The following is a 16,733-nucleotide window of genomic DNA, read 5'->3' on the forward strand; positions in this document are numbered from 1 at the left end:
ATGCCACTGGAGAATCATTTGGGTGTAACTGAAAGTCACAGGCAAGACGTGGAGAATGGTTATAGTTTACAAAAAAAAAATGTTCTACCACTTTGCTCTATTTAAAATCGCATTATTTTCCTGGGTATATATGAAGCACACGTGCCTTTTATTGCTGCCCTTTTGAGTCTGATTCACTTTAAAATTCAGATTTGGGATACATTATCTTATTTATTAAATAAAGGAAAGTTCAATTCTAGGCCTCCTTTTTCAAAGAATTAACTGTGTGAATTTGTGGGGGGATGGGGGGGTCACCTAACTTCCCTGAACTTTAGACTCCTTATTGTAAAGCGGGAGCTTTAGTGCCCATCTTGCCGTCCACTGAGTCGCTGAAGGATCTGTCAAGGCAATATTAAATTTTAATGCTGTTAAAACTTAAGTGTTTAATAACTCGATGCTTGTGGTTTAAATAAGTATTAGAAAGTTCTTTCAAAAATATTTATATGAATTCAACTACCATTACCCAAATTTATTATATGCATCATATTAAGGTGTAATTTATTGTTTTATTTTTGTTTTTACTGAAAAGCCAATGATAGACTCTAATTTGGAACAGAATTACATGGCTACTTCTCATCATTCTGCTGTCTTCAAAGTATTCACTCAATTCTCCAAACACCTAGAAATTCAAGATATAATTAATTTAATATCAACACCCTTTCCAACACTGTTTATATAAAATTCCTAAAGGATTTATTTTTCACCACTTGATTTATATGCTTGTTATTTTATAAATACAATCTTATATTCACATATAGAATAATCTCTAGCTTTGTTTTTGCATCTGCAAAAGATACGGAAGGTAGATTCCATTTGTTTCATGGATTTGGAAGGCTGGCGCTTTTCTGTAACAGAACCAGTTCAAAACTATTAAAAGAATGACTTAGAAAATGCTCCCTCTTGAGACAGATGGCGTCCAAAGGTTGCATTATTTTAATAAAATGTGAATGTCACAACTTTTTTATATTTAAAGTATAAAAAGCAATCTGCACATTTTAAGCCAAGGATGTGAGATCTCCAAATTCACCAGAATGACTGGTGCAATAGCTTCTGGTCAGTGAGTTCGCTCCAAGCCAATGACCCAAATGTAGGAGAAAATGTACCTGTTGGCTCCATCCACGCACAGCCCTCCATGGAGACACGGCCCACTGGCACACTCATCAGTGCTGAGCTCACAGCCAGCACCCAGGAAGCCAGGGGCACAGTCACAGAAATGGGCCTCCACAGCATCCTGACAGGTTGCACCACTGAGGCAGGGCTGGGACCGACATTCATCAACTTCCAATTCACAGTTTACACCTTTTAAAAAAGTTGGCACAGAAAAGAAAGGCAAAGTTTTAGCAAAGCGTTAATATCTTCGCTCTTTGGCAATGCTTTATTTAGCAAGGCTCTTGTGAAACGTGATGTTGCCCCAAATAATTCTCCTCCTTAATTGTAATTGATATTAACTTTCTGGCATGCTCGTGGGACGTTCACAAAGCAGAGCAGCTGTCACTTACAAAGAATTATTGCATACAACAGCTCGTGGCTTTTTGGTCCAAGGACACAAATCATTCTTAGGACAACGTAATTGTTTACTGTACTTCTGTTGGAAGCCTGAAGGGGACCGGCCAATGTCTTTAGATTATTTTTAATAGGAGTCATATTGAACAGTGGGTAAAAGCTCAGACTCCAAAGCCAAATGGCCTGGGTTGGGATCTTGGCACAGCCTCTTTTAGCTGTGTGACCTTGGGAAAGTTCCTTAACCTTTCCTTACCTCAGTTTCTTCACCTGAAAAATGGGACCAATAGTTGTAATTACCCCATAGGATAATTATTACAATTACAGTGTGTTCTAAAATGTTTATGATAGTACCTGGTGTATACTGTTTGCTAGAGAAAAAAAAAGTACTTGTTCTTTCCACAAAATTTATTGTACAAATATGATGTGCAATTCTTTCCTTAAGTGCCCCTTTTGCACAGAAATATTTACATTTTCTATAGTGCTGTAAAATGCTGCTTTTAAATAGAATATCAATTTGACTTAAACTCGTTGTAATTAGTGGTATTATTAGAAGCTACTTCATTTTAAGGTAACATTACATTTAAAAAAAATCTGTATTTACCCCCTTGCCCAAATAGTAGGTGAAGATTATTTTCTAAGCAAACCAAGTTTAAGATTTACAAAAATGGTCACACTGAGATAGCAAACTACTGAATCTGCCAAAACAGTATCAGATACACAATCAAATTTTCCCATAGGTTTTAAAAGACACAGAAGGGGGGCTACCTATATTTGTCAATCTTTATTCCTGTGCCTATGACCCAGGGTAATAAATTATTAAAATGATATTGAGGAGTTTTCAAATAACTCAGAGGTTTTTAGTAGTTTGATTGATACTGTGCCCTCTTTCCTGATAGAAAATACAATAGGATATTCTAACACCACCTGCCATTTACAACTGTGACTAGATTCTACAAATGCGGAAGTGAAAAGAGACGCCAGCATAGTAAATTTGATTGTTTTCTGAGAGGAAAAAGAACTTAAATTTTATGTCACTAAAGATGGAAAGTTGTGGAATAGTATTTGTTGCAGGTAAATGGCCTGCCATTTGAGGTTATTTCTCACCCAGTCTGTGAATGAGATTTTCCGTATCTGTTTTCATTGGTATCAGAAAGGTCAAGAGAAAGAGCACTGAACCGTCCGGTGGAGACCTGTGTTCTCATTCTGTCTCTGAAACAGCTTTTCAGCAATGTTTTCGTATCTTTTTTTCTGCCATGTAAAATAATAAAATAACAGAAACCTCTTTTTTAAATACTTTCTAAGAATATATGAAAGATAAAAATGATACATTTTTTTTAAGTTTTATATAATTATTTTTAAACACATGTAGCAACTGAAACTATAATGTGTTAGCACTCCGTTAAAATGACACTGATCGATCAGGACTAAGAGAGAACTCTGCTCACCCCAAAATGATCCATCCCTGTGGGCTCCTGTGGCGCTCTCTGTGCAGACGGTAACTGGCACTTATCACACAGCTACAATGTGCACATGCAGGGTGAGGTGATGTCACATGTGTTCTTTTATTCCATCCCAACACATTTAAGGTGCACTGACTTGCCTGTGTCCCATAGTTAGTAAATGACAGTGTCTCTGCCATTCCTGTCTCCTCCTGGTCAACCCACCTCTCCATAACACCTTCGGATTATGTCCTTTGGTATTTTAGTCATCTGTATTTGTTGAAAACTATTAACATATAAAGCCAAACCAGTGGTTTAAAACTTGTTAACACTTTCCTAAATTTTATTTCATAATTCAAATAAAATTCATACATTCATCTGTTATACACCCAGGTTATTTCCTAATGCTTAAGAAATACATTATAAACCATTATTTTAAATACTGCAGCTCCATTTATAACAATGTCGCTCAAATGCTTTAGCTTTAAAGTGATCCTGATGCATGTATAAGAACGTGTTTCAATAACTTAAATACAATTTCAGTTCAAACAACTATTTACTTTAGATTTATTTGATTTGTTTGCATTACTCTTTTTTTTTTTTTTTTTTTGCGGTACGCGGGCCTCTCACTGTTGTGGCCTCTCCCGTTGCGGAGCAAGAGGCTCCAGACACGCAGGCTCAGCGGCCATGGCTCACGGGCACAGCCGTTCCGCGGCATGTGGGATCTTCCCGGACCGGGGCACGAACCCGTGTCCCCTGCATCGGCAGGCAGACTCTCAACCACTGCGCCACCAGGGAAGCCCTGTATTACTCTTAATATTACTTAGCAATGTGATTCTTACTGCAGCTTTTCACTGCTACTGATATGGAAAAAAAAAGTGATTTGGTCTACGTCTGCATGATGCCAAAATGGCTGGGTGAAAAGTGATAAGTACAGTCAGTCATCCAGATGTTTTTGTATTTCCAGATGCTTGGCTTCATAGGTAAAACATCTGGAAAACTAACTATGACTTTCAGTTTTCATTTGGATGTTTACTGTTACATGCATGCAGCCATTAAGTATAGACAGTTAATTGACCTTCAAAAACATACCTACACAGTGTGGTCCAGTCTCTCTGGAAACATTCTTTTTATGACTAGTGTTACTATGTATGGCGCCATGTCATTATAACTCTAGGTAGCAATAGAAATTGAATGCAGTTATACTGAGTAGCACTTCTGTGGCTGATTGTCTAATAAATGGAAAATTCATAACTGCAAAATTCTTTCACAAAGTTCATCCAGGAACCCAACCAATCTGTTGGAATTGGTTTATAATTCTGTATGAAACAAAAGAAAATAAAAAGAGTTGGGGGGAAGAAAACACAAATAAGGGGAACTCTTCACCAAAAGAAAAATGTACACGGCAGGAAAAAAAAAAATCCTCTGACTTTATCAGCTTTGGCGACTCACTATGACTAATCCTGTGCTAACATGCACAGTGGCATCTCTACATCAATACAGGTGACTAAGATGTGAGATCATGAATTCCTGGCGGTCAGGGATAGTTCCACTCTGAGCTATGCAATTTTCATTAGCTGTCAAAATAAGTTCAGAAATTCCCTCACACCCAAATATTTTTAAAGATATCAGTTTCAGGGCTTCCCTGGTGGCGCAGTGGTTGAGAGTCCACCTGCCGATGCAGGGGACGCGGGTTCGTGCCCCGGTCCGGGAAGATCCCACATGCCGCGGAGCGGCTGTGCCCGTGAGCCATGGCCGCTGAGCCTGTGCGTCCGGAGCCTGTGCTCCGCAACGGGAGAGGCCACAACAGTGAGAGGCCCGCGTACGGCAAAAAAAAAAAAAAAAAAGATATCAGTTTCAAAGAGGGATTGGAATTACACGCATTTCCCTTAAGTATTAAATAGAAAGGTAAAACAATGAGAGATTCCCAAGTTGACGCGCTGGCTTTGGTAGAGAAGCAGCATTCCTGGAAAATAATCTAAGAATGCTCCCCTTCTTCTTATATAATTAACTTAAAGCAAAAAGCCATTCCACCTCATCTTGGTTTTCAGATGGCACTTTCAGTGGGTCCTCCTTTTGTCTCTTCAAACGCTTCCTGGCTTGATTCTTCCTCCCCTACCCACGCCCCCCTCTCTCCTTGACCCTCCTTTCTTTCCCCTTCTTGGTTACTTGCTACGTCATTCTTTTTCCCTTTTCCTTATATGGAAAGATCAGCTTCACTGGTGGGAGGAGACTCCACTTCAGTGTGAATCTTCACTTCATGCCCTTAAGGGTAAGAGAAGGGCCAGGGCCACTCCTGCCCTCCTGCCTCCCCCTCCCCCAGATATCCAGTCAGAACACCCCATTGCCTGAGGCAGAAGGCTGTCGTGTTAGAACCCAAGAAAAGTGACATCCAAACTTTGAGTGCAGAGTGTCGGCCCAAGTATGCCGGAAAGTCTACTGTCGGCACAGCACTGCTGTCACCCCTTCCTAAGACGGCCTCCCCTGCATCACAGAGATGCCAGAAAATACACCTTCTCAAGTCTCCTTCTCCCAGTGCCTCGTGCCTTGAGCTTGCCAATGAGGGGCACTTATGGGTTTGGAAGGTGGGAGAGAAGCCAGGATTCTCTGGACATCTCCTAGACTGGTCCCACACATGCACAGATGTGCCTCATAACAGCTTCCTAGGGAGTCTGGAGACCACTCATTCCACTGCTGCAGGATGGGATGGCTGGAAACTTCCCCGAGATTCTTCAGAACTTCAGCGCTCTCCTAGGAGCTTTCAAGAACCCCCACTTTGGTGCTTTGGACAAAGATCTTTCCTGGAAACTTCTTTGACTTCCTTTGGCCATCATACAAGCAGTGCCAGCCTCTTGGATTTGATGGCACGTGACCTTCGCTGTCACTCAGGGCCCTGCGCCTGGAAGGGTCCTGTATGAGTTTCCTAGAGCTTCCATAACAAACTACAGAAACCAAGTGGCTTAAACAACAGAAATGTATTGCCTCACTGTTTCCAGGTCTGTGATCGAGGTGTCATCAGGACTGGTTCCTTCAGAGGGCTGTGAGGAAGAATCTATTGCAGGCCTCTCCCTCGTTTCTGATGGTCGACTGGCAATCTTTGACATCCTTTGGCTTATAGAAGCATCACCAGAATCTCTGTCCTCTGTCCTCAAATAGGAATTAAGGGCTTACAAATTACATAGGCTGTTCTGTGTACAAGCCCTTAATTCCTACATTAAACTCTTCATATCTGAAATATATAGAATGAATTTTTTCCTGACCAAATCCTGATTGATACACAGACCTAAGATAGAAAAGACTGGAGTAGCATACTCAAACAAGCAGAACTGTTCAGGTTTCGGTCCAGTCTTCAGATTAAAGGAGAGAAGCTGAGGGTCACAGATACAGCACAAATGCAGTTGGAGTAGAAGCCCTGTACTCTTCACCCCCAACCTAGGTGGGCTGGGGATTTGACAGAACCGCAGATATGTGCTGGAATCCCAGGAAAAAGGTTGTTAGTGTCCCATTTTCCTTCTAGAACTCTGGAAACACATGAGGCCACCATAATTGCCAAGCCACCGTAGCACAAAATGGTCGAAGAGAGAAAACTACACAGGACCTGAGTAAGTGAAATCGTTTTATAGAGAATGCTTGTGGAAACATTAAAGCCGCCAAGTGCTTTCAAAATAAGTGAAGTAATTACTTTTTTATAATGCTGAGTTAGAGAATTTTAAACATTGTACCTGCTACTATTGCTTTCCTTCTTCCCCCTCTCCTCTGCCGTTCATCACAGAAGAGCAGAGGGACGCGGGTTTTGTGGGGAGACCGCCCAGACCCACGCTCTGCTCTCCACTGCTACTAGCGAGGCTGGATGTAGTTAGTGCTCAGTGAATGGTAGGTATTATCTGCAGTCATTTGTTCTTGCCTGTATTCCTTCCTCAATTTCTCCAAGTAGAGAATAGTATCTTTAAAAATTTTGAAAAGTAATTGGAAGCAAAGACAACTCTGCAAGGGAATCTGGAATCGCTTCAAACTTAGTTAAACACAGATGTGATGCTAAGAGTATAGGAGCTAGAAACTGGAAAAATTTGGAGCAGCCACTATATTAAATATGGTTTTAAAAATCTACCACGACATATAAATACCTGCTGAACAATAGTAAATACATAACTACAATTGGATAATATCTGAGGTGGGTCAATAGACTTTAAATCAGGGGAAAAGAAAGTAGGCAATGGGGCTTTCCAGGACTGGAAAGTTGCAAAATATTAATTGAAGGTCAAGGGCAAGAAAGTTAACAATAGAGATGACAGAGGCACATCAGTAAAACAGCTCCCCATGGAGTCCGGGCTTGTTAAGGAGACATCAAGATATGGAAGGAGTGATGGACAGCATGAGTGTGGAGAGGCCAGGTGACTGAGATTCTGCTAAAGATGAAGTAAGATTTCAACAGAAGCAAGAAAGTGAGAAGCTCGGGTTGTGGTGAGAATTTTGGTGGTAAAGCAATGGCAGGGTCTAACCTGAAGTTTTGGCGTTGTATGGCTATAGTGGAGTAGAGATGGAGGTCACCGAAATTAAGAAGCTCAAGAAGTTCCAAAAGCTTGGTCCATAAAATTCTGCAATAGCTCCTAATTGGATTTAGATAAACCAAAAACTTATTTTGGTACCTAAAAACCTTTGTAATATTTTCAAGTTCATTTCCCATGACAATCATATCATCCCTTTACACGCCAGTCCTATCAGACCATTTGCTTTTTCTCAAACCCACCACGTACTTCTACCCTCCTACGAGTTTGGACACACTGCTCTCTCTCCCTCTCTCTCTGGAAAATTCTTTCCCACCTGTCCACCTGACGAAGTCCTCCTTTAAGGCTTCTGTTAAATGTCCCATCCTCAGTGAAGTCTTCCCCTATTTCCTTACTGGTTTCATTCTCTGTGTTTGACAGCCCTTACACCATTATATTTTACTTATTTGTTACTTGCTTATCTCCCACAACTGCTTTGAAGACAAAGATCCTTGCCTATTATTAATGGTAACAGCTGACATTCACTGAGAGTTTATTTCACACCAGATACTGTGCTAATAAGCATTTTATGTGAATGATTTTATTTTGCTTAATTGTCAAAAAATTATCCATGAGGCACTACTATGATGTCCATTTTATTAAGGATGAAACTGAAGCCCAGAGAAGTTAAGAAATTTGAAGCTGATCAAAAAGTTAGAAAGTGGGTAGAGTCAGGATTAAGTAACAGCTTACAAGGAAGAGAAGAGAGTCAAGAACCAAACGATGGTCTTTCAGGAGCAGTGGGCTGAGTGAGAAAGCCAACTTTCCTCCTGGCCCTGAGAATCAAGGGGAGAGGAACCCTTTAATAAGTGTTGTGTGCAAAGTGGTTTCATCAGAAAAATACCAAGTTCCAGCAAAGGCCAAGGAATTAAAGGTGCATTGGAAAAAAATAAAAATGTTTTGTTTATTTACTTGCATTTGAGAAAAGACTATGGGGGTGGAGTGGGGGGAAGCAGGTGACCATTATTCTGGAAATCAGGAAGCAGTTTTTCCCATGACACTTCCATAGAAACTGTACATTAGCAGTGTGTAACTCGAGGTTAGATCGCCCTTCTGAATCCAGCTATCTACAGGATATCTCCGCCAACTATCTCACAGGCATCATTCAACAATTCCAAATACAGACTCTCTCTCTTCCGTCCACCCTCTCTGACCCTCTACACCCCCATCCCTGTCAGTAAATGGGATTATCATCCAGGTCACCCAAGCCAGATTTCTTTCTAGCAACTATCGTCATCTCACTTGTTATTTCCCACATCCTAATTAGTCATCAAATCCTGTCATTTCTCCCTTAGAAATGGATCTAAGGTGCCATCCCCATTGCTGTAAACTTATCCAGACCCTCACCATCTCTCATCCGGTCTGACTACTACTGGCTTCTCTCTTCCTAATCACTCTCTACATTTCTGACAGTGATCTTTATATGATATAAATCTGATTTTACTATTGTCTGTGTAAATTTTTAAAATACTTTCTCCTTGTCTAGGAAAAAGTACAGTGTCTTGGAGTGCTGTAGAAGCTTCTAAAAGATGTGGACTCTGTTGGGGCCACCTACAAGGATGGTCTTGCAGCCCACCGTGTCTCATGCCCCTAGACTGCACAGAGCTGTTCTCCTTACTTGTAAAGCCCACTCCTCCCTCCCTTCTGCCCTGGCTGATTCCAGTTAGTTCTCCAAGATTGAGGTCCAGTACCACATGATCCTGGAAACTGTAGTGAACCACTTAGACCTGCCTTAAGCACCACTTCACTGTAATATAAAAGTATATATTATATTGTACAGCAATTGCTTTATTTGTCAATTTTATCTACAAAATTGCTAGATTTTTGAGGTCAAAGTCTTTGTCTTTTAACACTGAGATCTGTAGCATTTAGCACATATTCTGGGACATAGCAAATGTTCAATGAATTGTGACTGAATGATCATGTCATAGCTATGGAGTGACTCACCTTCTCTCCTGGAAGCGATCGGCATGCCAGGATGCAGCTTCTCAACGCTTCCACAAGCCTGGGCCCAGTCAAAGTCAAAGCCATAAAGTCAAATCTGTGGCTTTGGCAAATGTCTAAACAAAGCATTATTTCTGAACAATTGTGCCCTAAACTTCTGATCAGCATTTAGAGATTTTTCAGCTCAATATGCATCTTTCAGCAATTAGAGATCAAGGTTAACTCTACTGCAAGATAATGCACGTCACAGGTTATCAGCCAGGAGCAGGTCTGGTCACTGACGCTGTCATCACTCATCACAGTGGGGATAGAGGGAACCACACACACCGTGTGGCATTGACCAACCACTCTGATCACCTTTCTCATTATCTGCAGAGCCCACACTTTGGAAATAATTCCACTTTAGCTTTAAGTTATCATCCTAAATTTCAGAGTCCACCCAATATAATTAATATCTAACAGGCCTCTCTATGCACAACATTTTCCTTTTGAATAAGAATTATATATGCTATTTCTGGGGTCTTTAAGGAATGATATACGGTACATCAGTTACAACACTTGTCAGTGCAAATCTGGACCCAGTATCAGTGCAGAGGCACATAGCACACATTTCCATTACAGCTATGGGTTTACAGTAGAGGTCTGGATTTCTATATATCAGGTATAATCTTTTAACATCCTGGAACAATGAAAAGAGGCTGTGCCACTTCCTGCTCTGATTAATAGTGTCAAGCTAGTAAAATAATGATTAGCAAGATGCTATGAGAGATTAGAGTCGGGATTTTTATCTTCAGTGGGAACATCTTTGGATTTTTATCCAAAAGGATCTCTGGCTTGTGCATTTAGACACACCTTTCCTAAAGATACCAAAAAGTTATTAACACACCTTTTAAAAAGCATTCACTTAAAGTAGACTTTACAAGCCTAGGATTCATCTCTGAAGGACAACTAAGTTTCATCAATTCCAAGACTGCTATGTTTCACCCTCTCATATATATATATATATATATATACATATATATTTTTTTTTTTTTTTTTTTTTTTTTTTTTTTTTGCGGTACGCGGGCCATTCACTGCTGTGGCCTCTCCTGTTGCAGAGCACAGGCTCCGGATGCGCAGGCTCAGCGGCCATGGCTCACGGGCCCAGCCGCTCTGCAGCATGTGGGATCTTCCCGGACCGGGCACGAACCTGTGTCCCCTGCATCGGCAGGCGGACTCTCAACCACTGCGCCACCAGGGAAGCCCCACCCTCATATTTTTAACTCCTAGAAACCACCATGGACTTTACAATCAACAGTGCCTTGGTGTTGTGCTATATTTTAGTTGCAGAATTTTTCTTTCTTAGTGTATATGAAGTCAATGTAATTATCAATGATGAATTTAACCCTGATATGAAAATAGATGTTCTTTTATTATTTCTAATAATATTTATTACATATTATAATATGTATTAAAGTATTATTAATACTTTATTATTCCCACCAGAATCTACTCCAGGGACCCAGCCTCTCCCTACCCAAAAACTAGGGCTCCCAGGCGCCCTAAGTGGAGGGTCCCCAGGCAGACCACCTGGCTGGCCAAGGCAAGGCAGTGAGTTCCTGCCAGCTGTGCCTTCGGGGGGAACGGGCATCATTAGGTGGATTAGGGCTTGTAATTGGCAGATGTCTGGTTTCCCCCAGGAGCACAAGATACGGAACTGGCCTCTCCTGAGCCGGGTTCTGGCCCGGATTCCCCCTGTTCCAGAGAGCAATGTGTGGAGCACACGCAGAGCTGGCTCCCAGGCCTCCAGGGTCTCTCACAGAGGATGCCTGCTGCCTGACCCGCACATCTCTGGGGGGCTTAGGAGGGCCCATCACATCTGCCACCAGGTGGAATAAGCTCCTTTGGGTAAGTTAGGCTTGGAATTAGGCAGATGCCTTGTGTCTTCATGACCCTTGAACTCTTCCAGGCCATTGGCTACCCTTAACCACAAGAGATACTCTTGGGCAATAGGTACTATTTTATTTATTTAACTAATTATATCATTGTTATTATAGCTATCTAAATCTCCTTTGTTTCTGCAAGGTATGCTTTTAGCAAGAGTCATAACTGGAATAACCTCTTTAATATTAAGCATGCTTTTTGCTCATTTTGTTAACCCCTTTCATATTTTGCCCTATTCCCTCCTCCTCTTATCATTCGTGAAAGTTTAAGAATGTTCTTGACTCTATTTCATCCCCATCTTTCCAGAATATTCATGGAGGCTAGACCTCGTTCCAGGAGAGGAAAGAACGGCTCTTTTCTCGTCAGCCCTAAGGGCAGGCGTAGAGCAGCAGTGCCTTCCTGTTCTGCCTTGTCTGTGACCCTTCCTAGAGCGCTGGTCTACTGTGGAAATGCTCTTCCGCCTCCCCTACTCTAACCAGCTTGCCCTTCATTCCTCTTCTCCAGCCATTTTTCTCTCAACCCGTCTCTGTGCTATACCTCCAAACTTCATCCCATCTGAAATGTCATAACATGTACAAAGATGTTACTTGATTTTAAAATCTTACTTTCCTAAGTCAATAGGCATGACTTCCTTAATCTACTGCCCATATTTCATATGTGTGTAGATATACATTTTTAATGTGTAAAAGTGAGAAAATCTATACCAAGTTTAAATTGGAGTAACCCATTTCAGGGTCTCCAAGATGCTATGTTTGAAAAACACACTACTTTTCTGAGTGGCTTATAGCTTGCTTAATTTTTTAAGTTTCATGGGAAGATTATAGGAAAATTATGAAGTTCACATTTTATGTTAAATATGCCAATATTATACATTTCACCCTTCGGTAATTACAATCTTTTCATCATAAACATCTTTCTTATGTTTCTCTTCATTAGGATAATTGTTATTCCTGAGTATTTGAAAAGTTATAATATTAGCAATTTCTTAAATCCTTTATTTTATGATATGGCAGTTTCAGAAATTAAATTCTTGCCTAGACATATCAGAATATTCCAGTTTTAACTCATAAGCAGAGTGCAGAGGTTATGACCTCAGTTAACCCATTCCTATGAGTCTAATATATTCAAAAAGAAAGCAGTTCAGGTATAAGAAAATGATACCTGTAAAAATTATTGGTCAACATGGTGTAAACAACGATAATAGTGGGGGACTTTAACATTCCACTTACACCAATGGACGGATCATCCAGACAGAAAATTAATAAGGAAACACAAGCCTCAAATGACACATTAGAACAGATAGACTTCATTGATATTTATAGGACATTCCATCTGAAAGCAGCAGAATACACTTTCTTTTCAAGTGCACATGGAATATTCTCCAGGATAGATCATATCTTGGATCACAAATCAAGCCTCAGTAAATTTAGGAAAATTGAAATCATATCAAGCACCTTTTCTGACCACAACACTATGAGATTAGAAATCAATTACAGGAAAAAAACTGTAAAAAACACAAACACATGGAGGCCAAACAATATGCTACTAAATAACCAGTGGATCACTGAAGAAATCAAAAAATACCTAAAAACAAATGACGGTGAAAACACAATGACCCAAAACCTATGGGATGTGGCAAAAGCAGTTCTAAGAGGGAAGTTTATAGCAATACAATCCTACGTCAAGAAACAAGAAACATCTCAAATAAACAACCTAACCTTACACCTAAAGCAACTACAGAAAGAAGAACAAACACAACCTAAAGTTAGTAGAAGGAAAGAAATCATAAAGATCAGAGCAGAAATAAATGAAATAGAAATGAAGAAAACGATAGCAAAGATTAATGAAACGAAAAGCTGTTACTTTGAGAAGATAAACAAAATTGATAAACCTTTAGCCAGACTCATCAAGAAAAAAAGGGAGAGGACTCAAATCAATAAAGTTAGAAATGAAAAAGGAAAAGTTACAACTGACAACACCCAAAAACAAAGGATCATAAGAAACTACTACAAGCAACTATATGCCAATAAAATGGAAAACCTGGAAGAAATGGACAAATTCTTAGAAAGGCACAACCTTCCAAGACTGAACCAGGAAGAAATAGAAAATATGAACAGACAAATCACAAGCACTGAAATTGAAACTGTGATTAAAAATCTTCCAGCAAGCAAAAGTCCACAACCTGATGGCTTCACAGGTGAATTCTATCAAACATTTAAAGAAGAGCTAACACCTATCCTTCTTAAACTCTTCCAAAAAATTGCAGAGGGAGGAACACACCCAAGCTCATTCTATGAGGCCACCGTCACCCTGACACCAAAACCAGACAAAGATACCACAATATGAGAAAATTACAGACCAGTATAACCGATGAACATAGACGTAAAAATCCTCAACAAAATACGAGCAAACAGAATCCAGCAACACATTAAAAGGATCATACACCATGATCAAGTGGGATTTATCCCAGGGATGCAAGGATTCTTCAATATATGAAAATCAATCAATATGATACACCATATTAAGAAACTGAAGAATAAAAACCAAATGATCATCTCAGTAGATGCAGCAAAAGCTTTTGACAAAGTTCAACACCCATTTATGATAAAAACTCTCCAGAAATTGGGCATAGAGGGAAACTGCCCCAACATAATTAAGGCTGTATATGGCAAACCCACAGCAAACATCATGCTCAATGGTGAAAAACTGAAAGCATTTCCTCTAAGATCAGGAACAAGACAATGATGTCCACTCTCGCCACTATTATTCAACATAGTTTTGGAAGTCCTAGCCACGGCAACCAGAGAAGAAAAGGAAATACAAGGAATCCAAATTGGAAAAGGAGAAGTAAAACTGTCACTGTTTGCAGATACAATACTATACATAGAAAATCCTAAAGATAACACCAGGAAAGTTCTAGAGCTAATCAATGAATTTGGTAAAGTTGCAAGATACAAAATTAATGCACAGAAATCTCTTGCATTCCTATACACTAACAACAAAAGATCAGAAAGAGAAATTAAAGAAACACTCCTATTTACCACTGCAACAAAAAGAATAAAATACCTGGGAATAAACCTACCTAGGGAGGCAAAATACCTGTACTCAGAAAACTATAAGATACTGATGAAAGAAAGCAAAGACGACACAAACAGATGGAGAGATATACCATGTTCTTGGATTGGAAGAATCAACATTGTGAAAATGACTATACTACCCAAAGCAATGTACAGATTCAATGCAATCCCTGTCAAATTACCATTGGCATTTTTCACAGAATTAGAACAAAAAATTTTACAATTTGTATGGGAACACAAAAGACCCCAAATAGCCAAAGCAATCTTGAGAAAGAAAAACAGAACTGGAGGAATCGAGCTCCCTGACTTCAGACTAAACTACAAAGCTACAGTAATCAAGACAGTATGGTATTGGCACAAAAACAGAAATATAGGTCAATGGAACAGGATAGAAAGCCCAGAGAGAAACCCATGAAGCTATGGTCACCTAATCTATGACAAAGGAGGCAAGAATACACAATGGAGGAAAGACAGCCTCTTCAATACATGGTGCTGGGAAAACTGGACAGCTACATGCAAAAGAATGAAATTAGAATGCTCCCTAACACCATACACAAAAATAAACTCAAAATGGATTAAAGACCTAAATGTAAGGCCAGACACTCTGAAACACTTAGAGGAAAACATAGGCAGAACACTCTATGACATAAATCGCAGCAAGATCTTTTTTGACACAACCCCTAAAGGAATGAAAATAAAAACAAAAATAAAGAAATGGGACCTAATTAAACTTAAATGCTTTTGCACAGCAAAGGAAAACATAAATAAGATGAAAAGACAACCCTCAGAATGGGAGAAAATATTTGCAAATGAAACAACTGACAAGGGATTAATCTCCAAAATATACAAACAGCTCAAGCAGCTGAATTATCAAAAATACAAACAACCCAATCAAAAAATGGGCAGAGGACCTAAATAGACATTTCTTCAAAGAAGACATACAGATGGCCAAGAGGCACATGAAAAGATGCTCAACATCACTAATTATTAGAGAAATATAAACAGCAATGGTATTAGTAGCAATATTGAAGATGTTAAAATAGTGACAACCAGCATATGCACAGACTTAAATAGTTTATGAAAAAATTTTCATTAAGTCATGTCATTCTCACCAGGACCCTGAGGTTAGGTGATATTATTATGCCTATATGTTAAAATGAGGAAACAGAAGCTCAGAACTCTTGTTATTTATCAATACCAAACCACTAGAGAACATCAAAGGTGGGCCTGGAATCCCTGTCTCCTGCTAATTCCTCATATTACAGGCTAGTATCATGTATGACCATATCTCCTCCTCACTCAGCCCGTGCACCCGGCTCATAGCTGGGAAGGCACTAAGAGGAGGAGTCAGAGAGATACAGAGTTTAGGATGGAGCACGTCATCCGTAACTACTGCCTAAACCACAAGCCAATCATCAGAGCAAACACGACCGGAGAGACATCACCCCTTTCTAAAACATCTCTGCAGTCCTTCCCCCTTGCATTCAGCTCATTGTTATTCATTCAAAAATAATAATAAATGTAGCCAGAGGACAGAAGTTTCAGCTCTACATCCTGGAAGTGGTGCATCCTTGCTCTGCTATGGTCCGCTTTCTCTCTGGAGCGTTTCCTGACCCTGAGCGGCATCTTCCTGTGTGCTTCCTCTGCACTCTGTTCAGAGAGAGACTGTAATTTTTGTTTACACTCCTCCTCCCTGAATAAATTTTGCCTTAGTCATCTTTATATTTCCACGGTCCGGCACAGTGTCCAGTGCCTTGCAAGGCTGTGATAAATATTTGCTGAGCAAACAGCATTTGTTATTTTGTGCACTCATTCAACACACATTTGTCAAAAGCCAGAAACTACATTTCATCATAAAAACTACTTCAAATGGCTCTAGTCCTGAGCAAAGGCCTGAACAGTGTTTAATTGCCTTTACATGACACCACCAAAAGTTGGTCAATTTAATAATTAAGAGCATATAGAAAAACAACCATTTTCCTTTGATAAAATAAAGATACAGCCTGTGAAATTCAGAATTTCTCTTTAGGCTGTTATACATTATTTTCCTTTGAGGTCTGAAAGATAATTGTTATGGGTATATTACATGGTGAGTAAAATTTGAGATATCTAGGTAGGTGCTCATAGAATCAATATTTAAGTGTTATTTAAACTGGTGTCATATATTGAGTATGTTTATATAAATATGGACTATTTATTAAAAATTATTCCCGGTAAATTGATGTAAGTTCATCAAGTTTTATGTCTTAATTTTATAATCAGGA

At 39.7% G+C, this 16,733-nt stretch overlaps 1 protein-coding gene across 1 annotated transcript in view; it reads right to left on the minus strand.

The window, feature by feature from the left end:
* The window catches only part of CRB1 (crumbs cell polarity complex component 1), a gene marked incomplete at its 5' end in the record, with an annotated part of 267,244 nt that overhangs the window by 121,071 nt on the left and 129,440 nt on the right, over positions 1–16,733 (minus strand). Inside the window, one exon of the mRNA XM_082647382.1 lies at positions 1,143–1,338. Coding sequence (XP_082503508.1) covers positions 1,143–1,338 — 196 coding nt within the window. The remainder of the gene's footprint in view (positions 1–1,142; positions 1,339–16,733) is intronic.

Source organism: Grampus griseus, assembly GCF_964374135.1.
Source record: "Grampus griseus genome assembly, chromosome: 1".
Classification (NCBI taxonomy): domain Eukaryota; kingdom Metazoa; phylum Chordata; class Mammalia; order Artiodactyla; family Delphinidae; genus Grampus; species Grampus griseus.